This window comes from Rana temporaria, chromosome 4 (genome assembly GCF_905171775.1).
Source record: "Rana temporaria chromosome 4, aRanTem1.1, whole genome shotgun sequence".
Taxonomy (NCBI): Eukaryota; Metazoa; Chordata; class Amphibia; order Anura; family Ranidae; genus Rana; species Rana temporaria.
In genome coordinates this window covers 296,172,827-296,190,986 of record NC_053492.1, presented here as the reverse complement: position 1 = coordinate 296,190,986, position 18,160 = coordinate 296,172,827, and the positions used below count along the sequence as shown (strand labels likewise).

Genomic DNA, 18,160 nt, shown 5'->3' with positions numbered 1-18,160 from the left:
CCGCTTCCAGATAAAAGTGGTCTCTGCGGCAGATTCGCCGTGAGCCCCTCTCCGGTGCCCTCCGCTGCTTACCAGAGCCATCGGTAGCAGTGGAGGCAATCGGGCTTCTTGTCCCTGTTGGGTATGGAGACGAAAGAGGGAAAGATGGCCCCCCACCCGTCTCCATATAATTGCAGGGTTGAAGTGACGTCAAAACTTCACTTTCGCCCATAGCTCTAAACCACCTCAATACCGGCCCTATTCTGGCACTTCTCTCCTTCATGTAAAAATCATAATTTTTTTGCTAGAAAATTACTCAGAACCCCCAAACATTATATAATATTTTAGCAGACACCCTAGGGAATAAAGTGGCGGTCATTGCAACTTTTTTATCTCGCATTAGTATTTGCGCAATAATTTTTTCAAACGTCCTTTTTTTGGGAAAAAAAATGGTTTCATGAATTAAAAAATAATAAAACAGTAAAGTTAGCCCAATTTGTTGGTATAATGTGAAAGGTGATGTTGCGTTAAGTAAATAGATACCTTACAACCTGATAACTGTCACGCTTTAAAATTGCGCACACTTGTGGAATGGCGCCAAACTTCGGTACTTAAAAATCTCCATAGGCGACACTTTAATTTTTTTTACAGGTTACTAGTTTAGAGTTACAGAGGAGGTCTAGTGCTAGAAATCATAATGTAGCGCCCGGGCCTCCGACGGTCATAGAGATCTCTATCCTCGTCATCTGGCGTCCGCTGCAGGCATCATTCAGATATCCCACCCTAAAGTCCAGGACGTCATATGACGTCCAGCGTTATTGAGGTGGTTAAAGAGACTTTGTTTTACAACATTACATTTTTATTTTTTATTGCATTTTAGTGTCTCATATTTAAGAGGTCCTGTCATACTTTTTTCTATTACAAGTGATGTGTACATTCCTTGTAATATGAATAAAAGTGACAATTAAAAAAAAAAAAAAGAACAGTGTACAAATGTAAAATAAAAGTTAAAATAAATAATAATAAAATGTTTTTTTTTTTAAACGCGCTCAGTCCCGCCAAGCTTGTGCGCAGAAGCGAACACATACGTGAAAACAGTGTTCCAACTACACATGTGAGATCATTGGAGTGAGAGCAGTAATTCTAGCCCCTTACCTCCTCTGTAACTAAAAGCATGCAACCTATAGAATTATAGAATTTTTTAATCTACACATATGGAGGTTTTTAAGGGTAAAAGTTTGTCGCCATTACACAAGCGGGCGCAACTTTGAAGCGTGACATGTTGGGTATCAATTTAATATGCGTAACATCATCTTTCACAATATAAAAAAAAAATTGGTACATATAGGTACGTTTGTAGGTATTCCCCTCTGGGACACATTTTCTGTTTTGCTCCACTGTGTTATAGACAGACTGTTTCATCTACCGTTAACAGTTGGAACACCTCTTGATCTTTTTTGTCTGATCCTGCCTGCTCATTGGACATCCAAATGTATGTACTTTGTCCACCTATAATTGTTCACCCAAATGCCTAACCAAAGCAGTTCAATGAGTTATTACAATAGTTGCACAGTTGTTCTTTTTCATTTATCTTTGCAATTTATTATATATCTATCTCTCTCTTGGTTCCTCCTGCCTGTGGCAGATTTTTGTACTCATTACTGTACTCCGTTGGGGGGAGATGGACCCCGCCTGCCCGGCACAGCTAGATCCCGTGAGGGGTGCTGGGGATGGCGGGTTCCTTCCTCCCTCGGGAGTTTGGAACTTCCGCAATAACTTGCTGAGATGCATCTGCTCATTCTTATCTTCAACATGTAATGTGTCTTTTGAATTATTCTTTGTCTGATGTTAACAGTTGGCTCTGCCTGCAACGTTGTCAATATATATTTTTTCTGATTATTAATAAAAAACTATTGAAGAAAAAAAAAATTGGGCTAACTTTACTATTGTCTTATTTTTTTATTCAAAAAAGAAATTTTTTTCCCAAAAAGTGTGCTTGTAAAACCCTAGATCAAATACGTGTGACAAAACAACCGCCATTTTATTCTCTAGGGTGTTTAAAAATATATATATAATGTTTGGGGGTTCTAAGTAATATTCTAGGAATATTACCCCTTTCACACTGGAGCGGTTTGCAGGCACTATTGTGCTAAAAATAGTGCATGCAAACCGACCCTAAACATTAAATAAAGTCCTGCTAGCCGAATCTTTGGAACTGTGTGTGTATAACGCTCCCTCACCGCTCCCGCCCATTAAAATCAATGGGACACCGCGGCTATACTGCCGGCAATGCGCCTAGCAGGGTGGTAAAACCGCCCTGCTATCAGTGTGGAAGGGGCCTAAGTGGACTCAATTTCTCTTATTTTTTTAAAAAAAATATTACAATTGAGACGTAAAGGGTGGGAAATGTATCCAATTTTTATTTTTATTTTTTTGAAGATGAACCTCTTGAGGCCAGTAGGTTCACTTTACTCAGGCAATAGTGTCAAGTTACGAAGGGCCTTGAATTCCTTGCTAGAGGTTTTAGACCACTAGGAGAGTCAGTTCTTTCTCTTTTTTTTTTTTTTTTTTTTTTTTTTTTTGCATACCTGCTTTTCAAAAGTAGCTTTCTTGCAAAACGATGTAAACCTTTTATGGTGTCAAATTTGTCTATTGACTGCTTCGGACAGAAGGAGAGACCTTGGGATAATACCCTAGCCTCATCCAGTAAAAGACCATGTGAGGACAAATTGTATTTAATCCTTGATTTTGTGCTTGGTGACATAGGGTTCAATATGTTCAGGGAATTCTGTGTTGGGTCTGAAAAAAAATCATCTTTAGGTTTTTGTGTTTTTAGATACCGCACCCAGATCCTTATGTGAAGTGATTGCATTTTTGTGCAGAAGTGGCTTTTAGAGTATGTGTTAACACGTTTTTGGGCCCACCCATTTGTGTGTGGTATACCGACCACCAACAGCCTGATTGGACATATCCATATCTTGTGAATCAGTAGTGCACTTTTTGGAGGCTTCTGATGCTGCCCCCTCCTCCTTAAAACATTTAAAAGGACGATTGTTTCTTTTGCCGAATGACACATCAGCCTGGGAACATGTTCTGCTAGGCGTACTTGTATTGCACGTTTAGTGCTTCCTATGCTTGTGACTATATATTATTTGTTAGTGCAGTGTGTGTGTGTGTGTCCCCTCCTAAAAGGGGGTGCTATTTAACTGAACTACCAGCTTATCATTTTAGTTGTTGTACACTGAAGTGCAGAGGTGAGTCATTTTCAACAACCGACAAAGCTCTTTAGGAATCACTCTTTTGCTATGACCTTAGAAGATGTATTTCTGAGAAGGATTGCTTCTGTATACTGGTGCTCCTTAATGCACTTTGTTAGTGGACTGACCAGATCCATACCAAGCTTCCTAAAAAGGACCTTTCTTATTGGTAAGGTTGCCAGCAGACTTCAGAAATGTGGCTTGGATGCATTAATATGATAATCAAGGCAAGATGTACAATATCTATCTTCTGCTTTGTGAAAAGAGGGACAGGAAAATGGCTCCTCAAACTGCTCTTTTTTTTTTTTTCTCTACCAAACACATAAAAATGAGCCAGATCCATTACTATAATTGAGTGAGGCTGGAAAACTACCGTTTGCTCTACACCTTGCTACAGTTCCTGCTTGCCATGATGCAGTTAGTCATGGTTTACTACAAAATATGGTATAACAGGTTAACTTTAGGTATCCAGTATATCCCTTTATCTTTATCTTTTTTAATGCATTTGTCATTTTGTAATCCTGCAACTGTTTGGTCACAAAATTTTCCCAGACCACCAGTATATCTGTTATTTCTGGCTCTGGAGAACTTTCCTCTGACTCCCCAACCACGACTAGTAGTTGAAAGTTGTCCTGTACCTCTGAAGTAGGGGTGTCAACATCCCTCTCCAGTTCATGCAAAATATAAAAATTTACTTCAGACACATTTTCAATACTGGTTACCTGTTTTTCCCACTACCAAAAAGTAAAAATGAGTCCTGACTGCAGAAATTCCAGCCATTTACTGAAATTGCACAATAATCTCATTTACCACACTCCTTGGCTGAATTTACTTTGTATACTGTATTTTAGTTTACCATAATATGGGAAACTATAATGTTTTTTTATTTTCATTAGATTGGCTGCCAAAAAATATATTGGTGCAACAAATTACAAGGAAAAACTTCACAGTGCCTTTACACCATGTGGTACATTTGTTATAGCAGGGAGTGAAGATGGGATGGCATATGTCTGGAATGCAGAAACGGGTATGTTTTGCATGTTTGATGTGTATTTGCTAATTATTTTAGACTGTTTAAAATATTGACTTGGAGAGATTTCTGCAGCCTAGGCATTAGGATATATATATAACACACACACACACACACACGGTATCTTCTCACAAAAGTGAGTACACCCCTCACATTTTTGTAAATATTTTATTATATTTTTTCATGTGACAACACTGAAGAAATTGCACTTTGCAGGGGGTAAAAATATGTGTCTCCCATAGGGATAGAGCTGCTATTAATACCATATAAACCTCCATCAGGCTTTGTACACACGCATGGTTTTCTCGGCAAGAAAGCTGCTGGGAGAGATTTTTGCCGAGAAAACCGTGCGTGTGTATGATTTCTCGTCTGGAAAACTTCCGGGAATCTCGACGAGAAAAAAAGAGAACCTGCTCTTTATTTTTCTCGTTGGGATTCTCGGCAGTGTTTTCCTGCCGAGAAAACCGAGCGCGTGTATGCTTACCTGGCCCCAGTAAGCCCGGGCATGCTCGATGAGACTTCGACACATGCACGGTAGCTTACAGGGCACAGTGTAGGGTGTAGAAAGATGGCGGCGACGGCATCGAATGTGACAAGCACATGCTTGTCATAGTCGATGACGTCACCGCGTTCTTGCCATTCAAAAGAACACCGGTTCTTTTGAATTGTGTGTGTGTACACTCGGCGAGCAAGAAAGCTTACCAGGAATCTCATCAAGAAAACCAAGGTTTTTTTTTTCCTGACGAGGTTCCCGGCCATGTGTACAGGGCTATATTCTGGAAATGTCCAATTATGTGTAGAATTAATAAGTGATATCAGGTGCAAATTAATTCAAAGGTAACATGAAAAAAATGCTGCTGCAGCAAAATATGTCAGATAAAACATACAATCGAAATAAAAATAATAAGCTGCGCTGCATAAACAGTAAAAATCAATTGAAAACAATACTGGTAAATAAAACGAATAAATATAACTAATAAATAAAATATGTGCACACACTAATTACACCTGTGCAAACACCTTATTAAAGTGATAATATAAATCAATATGATAATCAAGAGTTCATATGGATTTGAATTCCCATGTGATTCCAAGGTATATCAAGAGTAAAAAGTGCCAGGAATGTCCCAGGAAACTGTGTCTGATAGCAGGATAGATGAGAACCTCCACCTCTTATCTCCTATCTGCTTACCGACTTTAATTGATCTCTGATTAGTGAGATCGCATGCGCGTGTGGCTTAAAGCCCTGCAGTTTCCTGGAGCTTCTTATGTGCTGTCTCCACCTTTTGTATTTCTCAAATGGGTCTCGAGCAAGTCTCCCCACAATAGATGGCTCAAAGAAAAGAAAGCATGCCAACATAGAGTAGTACCGTAGTGTAAAAACTGTTTAACAAACACTCACATTTCAGTAGAATAAAAATAGCATGTAAAATTGTTGTAGCCGGCCGGCTCTCACTATCCGCCCGTCCTTCCGGATGGCAGCGAGGTGTACAGTGGTGACGTCAGCACGCCGCTCCTCCCTACACAGTTTCGTCAAATCGCTGACTTCTTCCAGGGGCACGAGCGGCGCTCTGACTCGCCACTTCTTATTCATTTACAACGCCCAGGACCGCCCAGCTCTGACATCCGGGAATCAAGGACGCGGATCTGCCATCTTTAGGCAGGGATCGTTGCCAATAGTGTATTATAATACATATCGGGAAAAGATTTATTTTGTAGCGGTCAACCTAGAGAGTATTACATTAAATAATAATGTTCTCTATTTAAAAACGGTCGACCTCTAAAATAAAATATAACAAGGAACCTGTGCAGTGTATCTGTCTACCGGATATAAGTGGCATTTCTCTCATCCGGTCTACAAAACACCTATCGGGACCGATTTGTAAACTTATTGGGGATCACATCTGGTTATGTGCCAATATAAATCAGGGTCTGATCCCTGTACATATTGCACAAAGTACTGTGACTGTGTAAATTAAAATTACTTCACTCTTGATGAGTATAGTAAATACCTGTATAATGGTATATAGGCGTGCATTGACAATATGCAACGTCCAGTGGCAGAATATATATACAGTGATAAAAAGGTTTGGTTGCACATAAATTGATGATGGCACTATATTTTAAGTTAGCTGCGAGGACAGAAACAGAAGGTGTACTCCAAATGTATAACATAAATTCCCCAGTTGAGTTCACCTTGGAAACATGGGAAGATACAGGACTGGAGAGGGAGTCATGGGCCTTATCTATGGGTGCAGGAGAGGGGGCTCTACTGTATTAGGCCATACAATGTTCAAGGAATATGGAAAGACCTGCCTTACTGTAGGGTTTAAAGAAAAAAGTAAAGTGTTGTATGAATTTGTACCAAAGATGTCATGTACTGTATTTTGTATAATGGTTATTTTTGTATTGTGTGTGTGTGTGTGTGTGTGTGTGTGTGTGTGTGTGCACAATATTATTTCAATAAAAAAAAAATATATTTTCTAAGTTTTATTTTTTATATTTTTCATTGGTAACTCAATAATGATAACTTTAGTGACAGTGAGCAATGAGACTTTTTTTTTTTTATACATTTTAGTCTATTTTTATATAACATTTTTAGATTGGTGTAGATAGACTGTGTCTTACTAGTTTGTGGAACTGACATTGCATTTTTATTTTTTTTCAACCTTTTCATGCTATGCCTTTTATCACAGGGGATCAAGTAGCAAAGTATTCCGAGTTATCCTACACAGCCCCTCTTCGGGATGTTGTCTTTCATCCTCATGAACATATGGTTGCATTTTGTGCCTTTGGACCAAACCAGCCTATCCTTTTATATATTTATGACTACAAAGGTAGGTAATAATTCAAATTAATGTCAAGGCCAGCACTTATTAAGAACTGACTACATTCAGAAAGTTGTTTCTGGGGAAAAAAATATTAAAAGAATTAATGAAAGCTTACTATAACGGAGACCGATCTGCGTGTAAGAAGAGTATGAGAAAAAAAATAATGTAACTGTTTAAATGATGCAAACTAGGCCTAGTTGCTTAGTTTCCCATTCTGAGCTAGCTTTTCCATCATATTGTGTTTTATATCCCTTTCATGATGTATTCAGTTGGTACAGTGCAATGCAATGTTTACAAAGTAGATTTTTTTCGCTCTCCTCTGGCTCGGCCTTGTTGTCCTCCTCCACCATCACACCTCTAGCTGGGAATGCCACGGCCGCCCAGAACACTTCTGGGACCAATGTACTGATGGCTCTGCTCTCCTCCCCGGAGCCCCCTGCTTCACAAGCCCGGCTGCAGCCACCGCCGGCACTTTGTAGCTGCAGCGCCAGCACGGACAGGCCGAGCCACGCCAGCTCTGACCCCGGCCCTCCATGTCTAAGTCAACATGTGAACACAGCGTGGCTTCTCACGGCCATTAAGATGAATGTGACAAGGGGGAGGAGCCAGGATAATGTGAGTGCACATTGCAATTCAGCTGATCTCTGCATCAATGCAAAATCGAGCAAGGCTGAATCGCGATGCATCGATGCGCAGATTGTATTCAACACCCCTAGTGTGAACCCAGCCTTACACATTGGTGGTCATAGTGGCCCTCATTTATGAATGTGTCTAAGTGAGGCATTGTCTGACCATCAGTTTTGCCCAGTAGCAACTAATTACAGTTTTCTTTGCTCATAGCCATAGATTACTTTTTTTTTAAGCCAGGAGACTGATAAAACTGAATCCATTCCCCCATCCACACAATCAAGGTGGATGGAGGAATCCTCCCCACATCATTATTGTAATCACACTTTGGAACTCCTCCACTCTCAGAATACAAAAATAAGTGCTGCAGCAGATTAGCTGCAGACACTAAGGCCTCATTTCCACTGGCGTTTTTACAGCCACGTTTCTGAGCGTTTTTTACAGCTTAAAAACGCCTGTCCATGTTATTCTTTGGCTTCATTCCCACATAGGCGTTTTTGAGCTGCAAGTGGCATAGACGTTTTTGAGCTGTAAAAAAAACGCGGGACCAGGGCGTTCTGAAGCTCTAGAGTAGAGCTGTAAAAACGCCAGACGCGCAAAAACGCGACCGCGGCATTTTTAAAGCTGCAGCTCACAAAAAAATTTTTTTTTTTTTTTTTTACAAAATAAACATGGACAGGCGTTTTTAAGCTGTAAAAAAGGCTAACAGTGGCTGTAAAAACGCCAGTGGAAATGAAGCCTAATGGAACAAAAATTTACCAGCAGGCCTGTTAGAGAGGAGTTGGTAATTAGATTGACTCCTCTCACATGGGGATTGCCATTGACTGATCTAAATTCGTCTAGTCCCTTCTGAAGCAGCCGAGTTTTGATCCATCTATGGTCCGTTTAAGAGAATAAAATCTTCACTCAGAAGGGCACTTGTTCTGATCAAAACTATTGTAGAGTGGATTTTTCTTTTTCAGTAACTTCCTATTGTGTCTATTTGACAGGAAGTGATAGTAATTGGGGCACAGAGGTTTTAACTGCTCCCTTCTGCTCCCTTCTTTATCCACAATTAGAAAAATATGAGATAGATAGATAGATAGATAGATAGATAGATAGATAGATAGATAGATATAGAGATAGAGATAGAGATAGAGATATAGATAGATAGATATAGATAGATAGATATAGATAGATATAGAGAGAGATTTGTGTATGAACATATGTTTTAACAATCTGAAACTACTGGTACTGGTTCCCTCTGTATGATTCTTTTCAATTTTTTTTTAGTTGCTCATCTTGAGGCAGAAACTGTGCACTGTGTCAGTAATCATGATGTTCTCACACGTCAAGATTCTATCTTTGCTGCGAGATCTTCAATGCGGATGATGAAAGTAAAACAGAAACTGGATTCAGTTTTGGTATGTTCATTCATTTCTCATACCATTTTTCCAGAGCACCTTTATATGACACTTTGCAGATTTTATGTTTATAAAATGACATTACATGCATAATATTATTTGAAAATGACTAAAAGGAAGGTGTCTGTGTTCCTGTTTTTTTTTTTTTTTCAAATATGTCCTGGGAAAACAAGAGCTGGAATCCTAATGGGTTACTATGAAAAATACAGACTTTTTCATACACATCCAGACATGCTACACAATGGGGTTTATTTACTAAAGGCAAATAGACTGCACTTTGCATTGATTTTCCCCATAGCTTAAAAGATCACTAAAGGAAATTTTTTTTTTAGCTAAATAGCTTCCTTTACCTTACTGCAGTCCTGGTTTCATGTCCTCATTGTTCGTTTTTGCTTTGAAGTAGCTGTAATTCTGCTGTGATCTCCACACTTCCTGCTTGTCTGGCTCCTTATGAAAAATCTCATGCGAGCTTCTCACTGTGGCCTAAGCTGTGTGTCTAAAACTCCTCAGAACCAATCAGATTCATTTTAAAAATAAAACACTGCCCTGGATTTGTTTGTTTTTGTTCTGTGGGTCTCTTTACTTCACAGAAACATGAAACCAGTTTAAAAACCGAAAGTAAAACTAGAGGCACATTATATGATTGAATTGAATCTATTTTTAATCATTTTTAAAAGGAATCAGTTAACTTTTATGTCTCTATACCCTGTAAACAGTCATTTCGGCAAAACAAATGTTTTCCTTTAGTGACCCTTTAATGAATGCGGTGAAGCTTCAATTTGTAAAGAATACCCAGCCGGATGCAAGAAAAAAAAAAATTTTTTTTTGCTTGCACATGATTGGATGGAAATCGTCAGAGATTCACCACATTCAATAAGCTCTGGGGGAAAATTAGTGCAATTGCATTTTATAGAGTGCATAGTCTATTTGCCTTTAGTAAACCCCAATGTATACGGTAAGTGAGGTTGCTGGGAAAGGATAATAATTTTTTGGAAAATTTATATTAACATGTTTCTTTAGTTACAAGTTTATAAACTGGTCTTTTTATGTCGGCTTTTTTTTTAACTTGTTAACATTACTGTAGAACTCCACCTTATGTATGCTGCAGTTGTCAACCTGCCCACTTCAGGAATTTTTGGGAATCTGATTGTTTTTTTAATTTAATTTTTTATCCTCCGTGTTACATTTTTGTTGTTCAGTCTGTTGTGGTTTTGGATTTTATGGGGGTATGGGTCAGTAAATGTTTACTTTCTTAGGGTTGTTTAAATGCAGTAGCATTCTGACAACACTCATTCAACACTCATTCGGTTTAAATGTTTAGGTCTAATTCACACAGATGTACTTAAGCGTGCGACCTTGTGAGTGGTGTGTTTGTCTGCATGGGATTCACAGGTGTTGTATGCATCTGCATACAGGCATTCATGTTAACTGGGACACAGCAGCTGCACAGACAGACGCTGCACCTAGTTTTACATCTGTGTGGGTGTGGATGTGTCTCCCTGAATGCAGACAGTTCTGCATCCCAGTTTACATGAATAGGACTGCCTGCACATTGATGCACGGGATACCTATGCATCCTGTGCAGGCAAATCCTGACCCTCACGTGACTGTATGCTGAAGTACAGCTGTGAACTAGGACTTATTTTTTATTACTATTGTAATGTCAGACATATAGAATTTTTTTTTATTTTTTTTGTCCCAGTGTTTTTGTCTACCCTTTTCATTTTAGGTTTTCTCAGGTCTTCTATTAGTTCTATTTTTTGAGCAAACATTTGCTAAAACTACAGAATGTTCATGTATTCACAATATCAAGCCCTACAGTTATGTGTTACATCATTTCTGCTGCTGGGTATCCAGGTGGTTATCTGTGTTCTCTTACTCAATCATCCTTCCAACAAAGATTACTTAAGTCAGAATCTGCTGTAAAAAGCATTATACATATATGAATAATTCTACATTGGAAATTACACAAATTATACTATATTTTAAGCAGTTTTTATAACTTTTAGAATTTAGGGTTACCTTTTTTCTTCTGTTTGAAGTGTCATGGTTAGAGCTGAACTAGTCTAGGCAGATATAAACGACACAAATTAATACATCATTTAATGTATTTTGCTAAATACAAGCAACAGGTGTAAGTACCTGGGTCTGACCTAGTATCAACCTCTAACCTCTAATGCCGTGTGTCCGATGGAAAGAAAGAGAACATGTTCTCTAGCTAAGGTCTGTCGGACTACCGACAAAAAAAGTCAGATGGAGGCTACACGCGGCAGACTTTCCCGAGAAAAAAGCCCATCTGACTTTTTTTCTCGGAAAGTCCGGCTGTGTGTATGAGACAGTCCTTGTACAGCAGGTCTGGAGTGTGAGTGGGGGAAGCAGCACAAGGAATCAACATTTTCAAACATTAACCCTTTCACGCCGAGCGTACGCATATATGCGTCCTCGGCTTTCGGGGGTTATACCGGGATGATGCCCGCAGCTGCAGGCATCATCCCGGTAACGTTGTTTAGAGCCGGAGATTGGCTATCAAGGCATAACAACCGATGCGGCTAAAAGCCGCTCGGTTGTTATGCCGGAGGAGCGGGACGGGACATCCCCCCCCTCTCGCCGCTCTGACCGGGCCTTCCATCCCACCGGTCGATCCGGCATTGAAACAAAGCCGTTAACGGCTCCTATTCAGTCTCCGCAATGTAAACACGGAAGCGACGTCACTTCCGGGTTTCTCGGCTGCCAATGGCGCCGGATTTAAAAAAAATACACAGTATTCAGAATCGCTGTTTTCGGTGATCTGAATACTTTGAACCGATCCCTCCATAAAGAGTACCTGTCACCACCTATTACTGTCACAAGGGATGTTTACAATCCTTGTGCCAGCAATAAAAGTGATCAAAATGTAAAAAAAAAAACACAATTTTAATATTATAAAAATAAATGAGAAAACATTATTTTTTTAAATCGCTTCCCTCCCCGCGAGCTTGCGCAACAAAGAAAACACATACAGAAGTCGCGCCTGCATATGAAAACGGTGTTCAAATCACACACGTGAGGTATCGCGGCGATCGTCAGAGCGAGAGCAATAATTCTAGCACTAGACCTCCTCTGTAACTCTAACCTGGTAACCGTAAAAAAAGTTTAAAGCGTCGCCTATGGAGATTTTAGGTACCAAAGTTTTGTCGCCATTCCACGAGTGCGTGCAATTATAAAGCGTGACATGTTTGGTATCTATTTACTCGGCGTAACATTATCTTTCACATTGCACAAAAAATTGGGCTAACTTTCCTTTTTAATTTTTTTTAAATTCATGAAAGTAAATTTTTCCCAAAAAGTTGCGTTTAAAACACCGCCGTACAAATACTGTCCGACATAAAATATTGCAACAATCACCATTTTATTCTCTAGACTGTTTGGGGGTTCTAAGTAATTTTCTAGCAAAAAATATGGATTTTAACTTGTAAACACAAAATGTCAGAAATAGGCTTAGGCATGAATGGGTTAAAATAAAAATTCCAGGACGCCTTTTTTCGCTCTGTATCTAGAAAGCCATTGTAGGTAGAGGATTACAATTTAATTAAGGGTGGGGCATTCATTTAAAAGCATTCAGGCTTTTTTAAGAGACCAATTGTTACCATAATTGATGCCATACTTGAATTAAACCAGTGCTTCTCAATTATTTTCTGTCATGCCCCCCCCCCCCCCCCCCAGGAAGAAGAAAACATTTTGCGCCCGCACGCCCCCCCCCCCCCCCCCCCCGCGACTGTAAATAGTATAATTTGTCTATAAAATTGTTATAAGTACACGTCTGCATAACACCGTATCCTTATTAACGTATGAGAGAATAAAAAAAGAAAGAAATGTGGATCAATTTACAACAAAGAATACGCCTCGCTACATACGCCTCGTCATATTTCCTCGTCTTAGCCTTCGGGAGACTTTCTGTTATCTCCTTCTCTCTCCGCCTGTCTTCTCATCCCTGTTAAAAAAAATTTCCATGATGTCACTTGAGGGTCTGCTACACTTCGTGTCTACAAAGAGTCACACGGGCGGGTTTGGCCAATCAGGATAGAGCATTATGTCTATCCAATCGGGTCTGTTCTCCTCGAAAGGGTCACGTGGTCCTCCGCGTCGTGCTGCTACTGGGGCTGCGCTGGGACAATCTCAAGTGATCGCGCCTCGCTGCTCCCTCTCTCTGCAGTATGCAGTATTTGCCGAGGTCAAACGAGCCCCCCTTTACGGAGCCTCGCGGCCCCCCAGGGGGGCGCGCCCCACTATTTGAGAAGCACTGAATTAAACATATATAAGGCCCCTTTCACACTGCCGCGACTTGACTGCAATTTTGCAGCCACAATTTTAGGGAATGCCTGTGTAAACTTTAGGTCTATGGACCTCAACTCTCATCAAAAAGTCGGACCAAAGTAGTACAGGGACTATTTTGAACACACTTACCTTTTCTATCAGCTTCTCAGTGCACGTTCTGAGCTCTGGCTGATAGAAAAGATGCAGTGTATGTCGTCGCAACGGGGCGTGAACTTCTCAGGTAGCCGGCCGTTGTGATGGCAACTGTGTAGTGTTGACGGCGCCGCTCGCCGTCAACACTGCACATGCGCGGGATAGAGCCGTGAATGCTGGGACATCAGCATTCACCGTATCCCGGAAGGATTTGCTTGTGGTCTTCAGAGTTCCCACAAGCAAGATGGAAATGTCCATCTTAGATTTTTATAAAAGATCTTTTGCGGCAGAATGACGATGCTGGCAGCTCTAGTATTAGGACACATGAGTAGCTGATTAACCAAGGTAAGAGCGTCAGAAGCATGTAAAAAAACAAAAAACGAATACCCGCGGAACCCCCGCTTTAACCGGCAAATAAGGGACATACCTTTCCAAAGCTTCCTCCATCTATAGCGGCTGATTACCCTCCCAGTGTCATGCCTGTTGATTGTTTGCAGGACACTGGCCCAGATTCAAGTAGCAATTGCGCTTGTGTAACCATAGGTTACACAGCGCAATTGCTTACTTGCTCCGGCGTTACGAATGCTCCTGATTCAGGAACATCGTAACGCCGACTGCAGCCTAAAATCTGCGTGGCATAAGGCTCTTATGCCACGCATATTTTAGGCTGCATTTTTGCGATGCCCGCTAGGGGGCGCTCCTATTGTGCTCAGTGTATAGTATGCAAATTGCATACTAACACCGATTCACAATGTTGCGCGAGCCCTGCGTACGCAAGTTACGTCGTTTTCGTACGGCGTGTTTAGCGTAAGGCTGCCCCTTCTAATAGTAGGGGCAGCCAATGCTAAAGGATACCCGTCGTTCCCGCGTCGCGATATTTGAATGTTACGTCGTTTGCGTAAGTGATTCGTGAATGGCGCTGGAGGCCATTCACGTTCACTCTGAAGCAAATGATGTCCTTGAGACGTCATTTGCTGCAATGCACGTCGGGAAAGTTTCCCGACGGAGCATGCGCTCTACGCTCGGCGCGGGAGCGCGCCTAATTTAAATGATTCCCGCCTCCTACGGGATCATTTAAATTGCGTGCTCTAGCGCCGGGCAATTTTGCCGGTGCGCCCTCGCGATTTACGGAGCTACTGCTCCGTGAATCGAGGGCAGCGGAGCAAATTTGCGGGGCGCAGGGCAAAATCGTTGCCCTGCGCCTCCGCAAAAAAAGCGCAATTCTCTTTGAATCCAGGCCACTGACTATAACGCCAGGCTCTGTAGCAATTACTTCAACGAGGTAGCATCTTTTGAAATGGGAAGAAGCACCACAGGACCATGGGGCCTGATTCTATAAGATCTTGTTGTACTTTCCAAACTTATTAAGTGAAGGCTTTCAATATAATATATTGGGTTTATCTCCTCTGTACTCTGTCTTTTTATTTTAATCCTTTGACATCTACTTCAATAAAGGCTGTGACCAGACAGTGCCCTCAAATCTCATAATAAATGGGTAAAAAAGAAACGTACAGCAATTATTTTATGGTCCTGCTGGTTTTTATAGTGTTCTCAACAAGATTGCTTAATAGCTCCAAGTTGAGTTCAACTTGGCCATGCCAAGTAATTGCATCATATAAAAATTCTGTAAACCTTGTTTTAGTGTGTGCATGTTTGTTTGAAGAGTGACTCATCTCTCCAAATAACTGTTTTCACAATTCAGTAGTTTTAATATTTGTCCTCCATACCAGATTTTTTGTAAATTGTACATTTTTAGCTGGTGTAAGGAGTGCATGTAACCTAATCCTTGCCTATGGTATTGTTCTTCATAAAAGATTACATTTTCTTTTGCAAGAGTCCTATTTTAATCACAGTTTAACTTTCAGTCCGGAAGAGATGTTCCTTCTCAGCATGCACACCAGTGACCAAATTACCTCTTTCTTAAAAAAAGAAAAAATATATACATTTGGATCTGTGAGTGCAGACATATTTTATTTCAGTCTTTATATGTGTGTAATCATTGTATTTGCTTGTGCCTAGGCTAGGCATGAAGAATTTTGTTATTCAATGAGATAAAAAGAGGGGGGTCTGATGGGGTCCATTTTTTTTGAGCATATCTACACTTGCCGAGACTTATAAATGTGATCCGAAAATTCCTATGTATGGGCTAAAAGCCTTTTTGTAACCACATTTATAAACTTTCCTGATTATTAGTTTACAGGTATTACTTTATTCATGATCATCCTTATAACTTTCAGGCTACTTAGTCTTGCTAGAGTCAAGGAAAAGTAGACTGATGAGCCCTTCCTGAGGGATCCAAAGTGTTCCAGGAATACTAAATGTTATGATCCTCATAGCATGTACTGGGTACTTCCAAAGGCCTCTTTTAATTTGCATATACATGGTACTCCTGAGCAAGCCTTCCAGGGGTTAGAATTCCTTTTCATTCTAAGGAGCATTTGCCACTTGGAGCATTAAAGATGCTGCAAAACGAATTACTCTTTCACAAACACTAAAGTGCTATAGTTTTGTGAAGGAACCTTATTTTTGCTACATGAAAAATGAAACTCTTTCTAGTCATTGTCAGCTTGTAATCAGAAGCCTTGTTTAGTTTATACTTGTCCTGCCTTTGCTCCCTTGCCTCTCTAATCATTCATGGAAGAAATAAGAATAAACTGTGTAAACTCCAAGTCACGACTTACACAGGACTGAGAACTCCCTAAACCAGTGTTTCCCAACTCCAGTCCTCAAGGCACACCAACAGGTCATGTTTTCAGGCTTTCCATTATTTTTCACAGGTGATTTGATCAGTTTCACTGCCTTAGTAATTACCACAGCCGTTTCATCTGAGGGAAATCCTGAAAACATGACCTGTTGGTGTGCCTTGAGGACTGGAGTTGGGAAACACTGCCCTAAACGACCATTTGCTAAGCACCACTGTTGTCATGTGGGGTAAAGGTCCTATATGTGGGGCTGAACTTGCATGGCTTCACTCCCGCAACCCAGTGTGAACCTGGGCTAAGTTGCGGATATCTGGAGACATACACAGTAGCATGTTGTGTAGACTTTGTGTACCTATAAGGAATCATTTGCCCTTTAGCTGGTTAGCAGGCAACAGTAAGTATCCATGGCAAAACCACAAAACCATCGACAAGGTGATACTCTAACGAGAAAGTGGGTAACCGCTCAAAGAAAACCAGGTGATCTATTTCCTGTGATCCGAGTCTAGGGTGCAGGCAGTGCAATCAAAATGCAGGTTGGGATGAAAGAAAAGAAGCTGGGATAGCCGCACTCCAAAAAAACTCCTCCTTTAATTAAAAATCACAAAACGCATGCCACAGCAAAAAACAGCACAACTAAAGAAAAGCTGACGTTTCGCACTATGCCTTAGTGCTTATTCATAGCTCAAAGGTGATACTCTAAAGTTAATATGTCAGAGCATTCTTCTCTGTCATGGAATTATCACTAGTTCTCATTATCAGTCTTGCCTAAACACAGAAGGTTAACAGCAAGACAGGGAGCAAGTGGCTTATGTGAGACTATGGTATAAGCTGTTGCCTCAGGGGAGCACACAGTCTAGGTACAGGTAAGAGGAAACGTCCGCATCAGCCACTCCTCTGCACATAACTTTTTTTGGAAGCAGCATTTAGCTAACCTTGGCCCCTCACTTGTTGAAGGAGATGGCTACACCCCATTGAAGATAGAATTTGTACTTTGAATGGGGCTCATGACTCAGTTAATTTGCGCTCCAACGCCAGTCCAAACAACGTTGTTTATCCCTTATAGTTTTTAACCACTTGCCGCCCGCCAATGACAAATTGACGTCGGCAAAGTGGTTGTAGAATCCTGACTGGACGTCATATGACGTCCTCAGGATTCTAAGCCGCTGCGCGCCCCCGGGGGCGCGCATCGCGGCGATCGTTGTTGCGGGGTGTCAGTCTGACACCCCGCAAAACCAATCTCGGTAAAGAGTCTCTCACGGAGACTCTTTACCACGTGATCAGCCGTGTCCAACCATCAGTGCCGCCTATGTGCCCATCAGTGCCGCCTATGTGTGCCCATCAGTGCCGCATACCAGCGCCGCCAATCAGTGCCACCTTATCTGTGCCCGTCAGTGCTACCTCATCGATGTCCATCAGTGCCATCTCATCAGTGCCGCCATATCAGTGCCCGTAATTGAAAGAGAAAACGTACTTATTTACAAAAACATTAACAGAAAAAAATAAAAACGTATTTTTTTTTCTAAATTTTCAGTCTTTTTTTAGTTGTTGCGCAAAAAAAAAAAATCGCAGAGGTGATCAAATACCACCAAAAGAAAGCTCTGTGTGGAAAAAAGGACGCCAATTTTGTTTGGGTACAGTGTAGCATGACCGCGCAATTGCCATTCAAAGTGCGACAGTGCTGAAAGCTGAAAATTGGCTTGGGCGGGAAGGTGTATACGTGCCCTGTATGGAAGTGGTTAAGGGTGGGAGCTCTAAGGTACTTTGCCTTTTTTAGAAAATTTCGCCCATTTTTGTAAAATTTGGATTAAATAAAAGTACACAGTGTAATACCACTGTCCTGTCCTCATTTGAATCATTTTTGTTTTAGGTTGGATTTTTCTGATTC

At 40.8% G+C, this 18,160-nt stretch overlaps 1 protein-coding gene across 1 annotated transcript in view; it reads left to right on the top strand.

Moving 5' to 3' along the window:
• The window catches only part of AHI1 (Abelson helper integration site 1), a 329,300-nt gene that overhangs the window by 118,269 nt on the left and 192,871 nt on the right, over positions 1 to 18,160 (top strand). Inside the window, exons 16-18 of the mRNA XM_040350481.1 lie at positions 4,133 to 4,263; positions 6,963 to 7,103; positions 8,997 to 9,127. Of these exons, the coding sequence (XP_040206415.1) occupies positions 4,133 to 4,263; positions 6,963 to 7,103; positions 8,997 to 9,127 (403 nt within the window). The remainder of the gene's footprint in view (positions 1 to 4,132; positions 4,264 to 6,962; positions 7,104 to 8,996; positions 9,128 to 18,160) is intronic.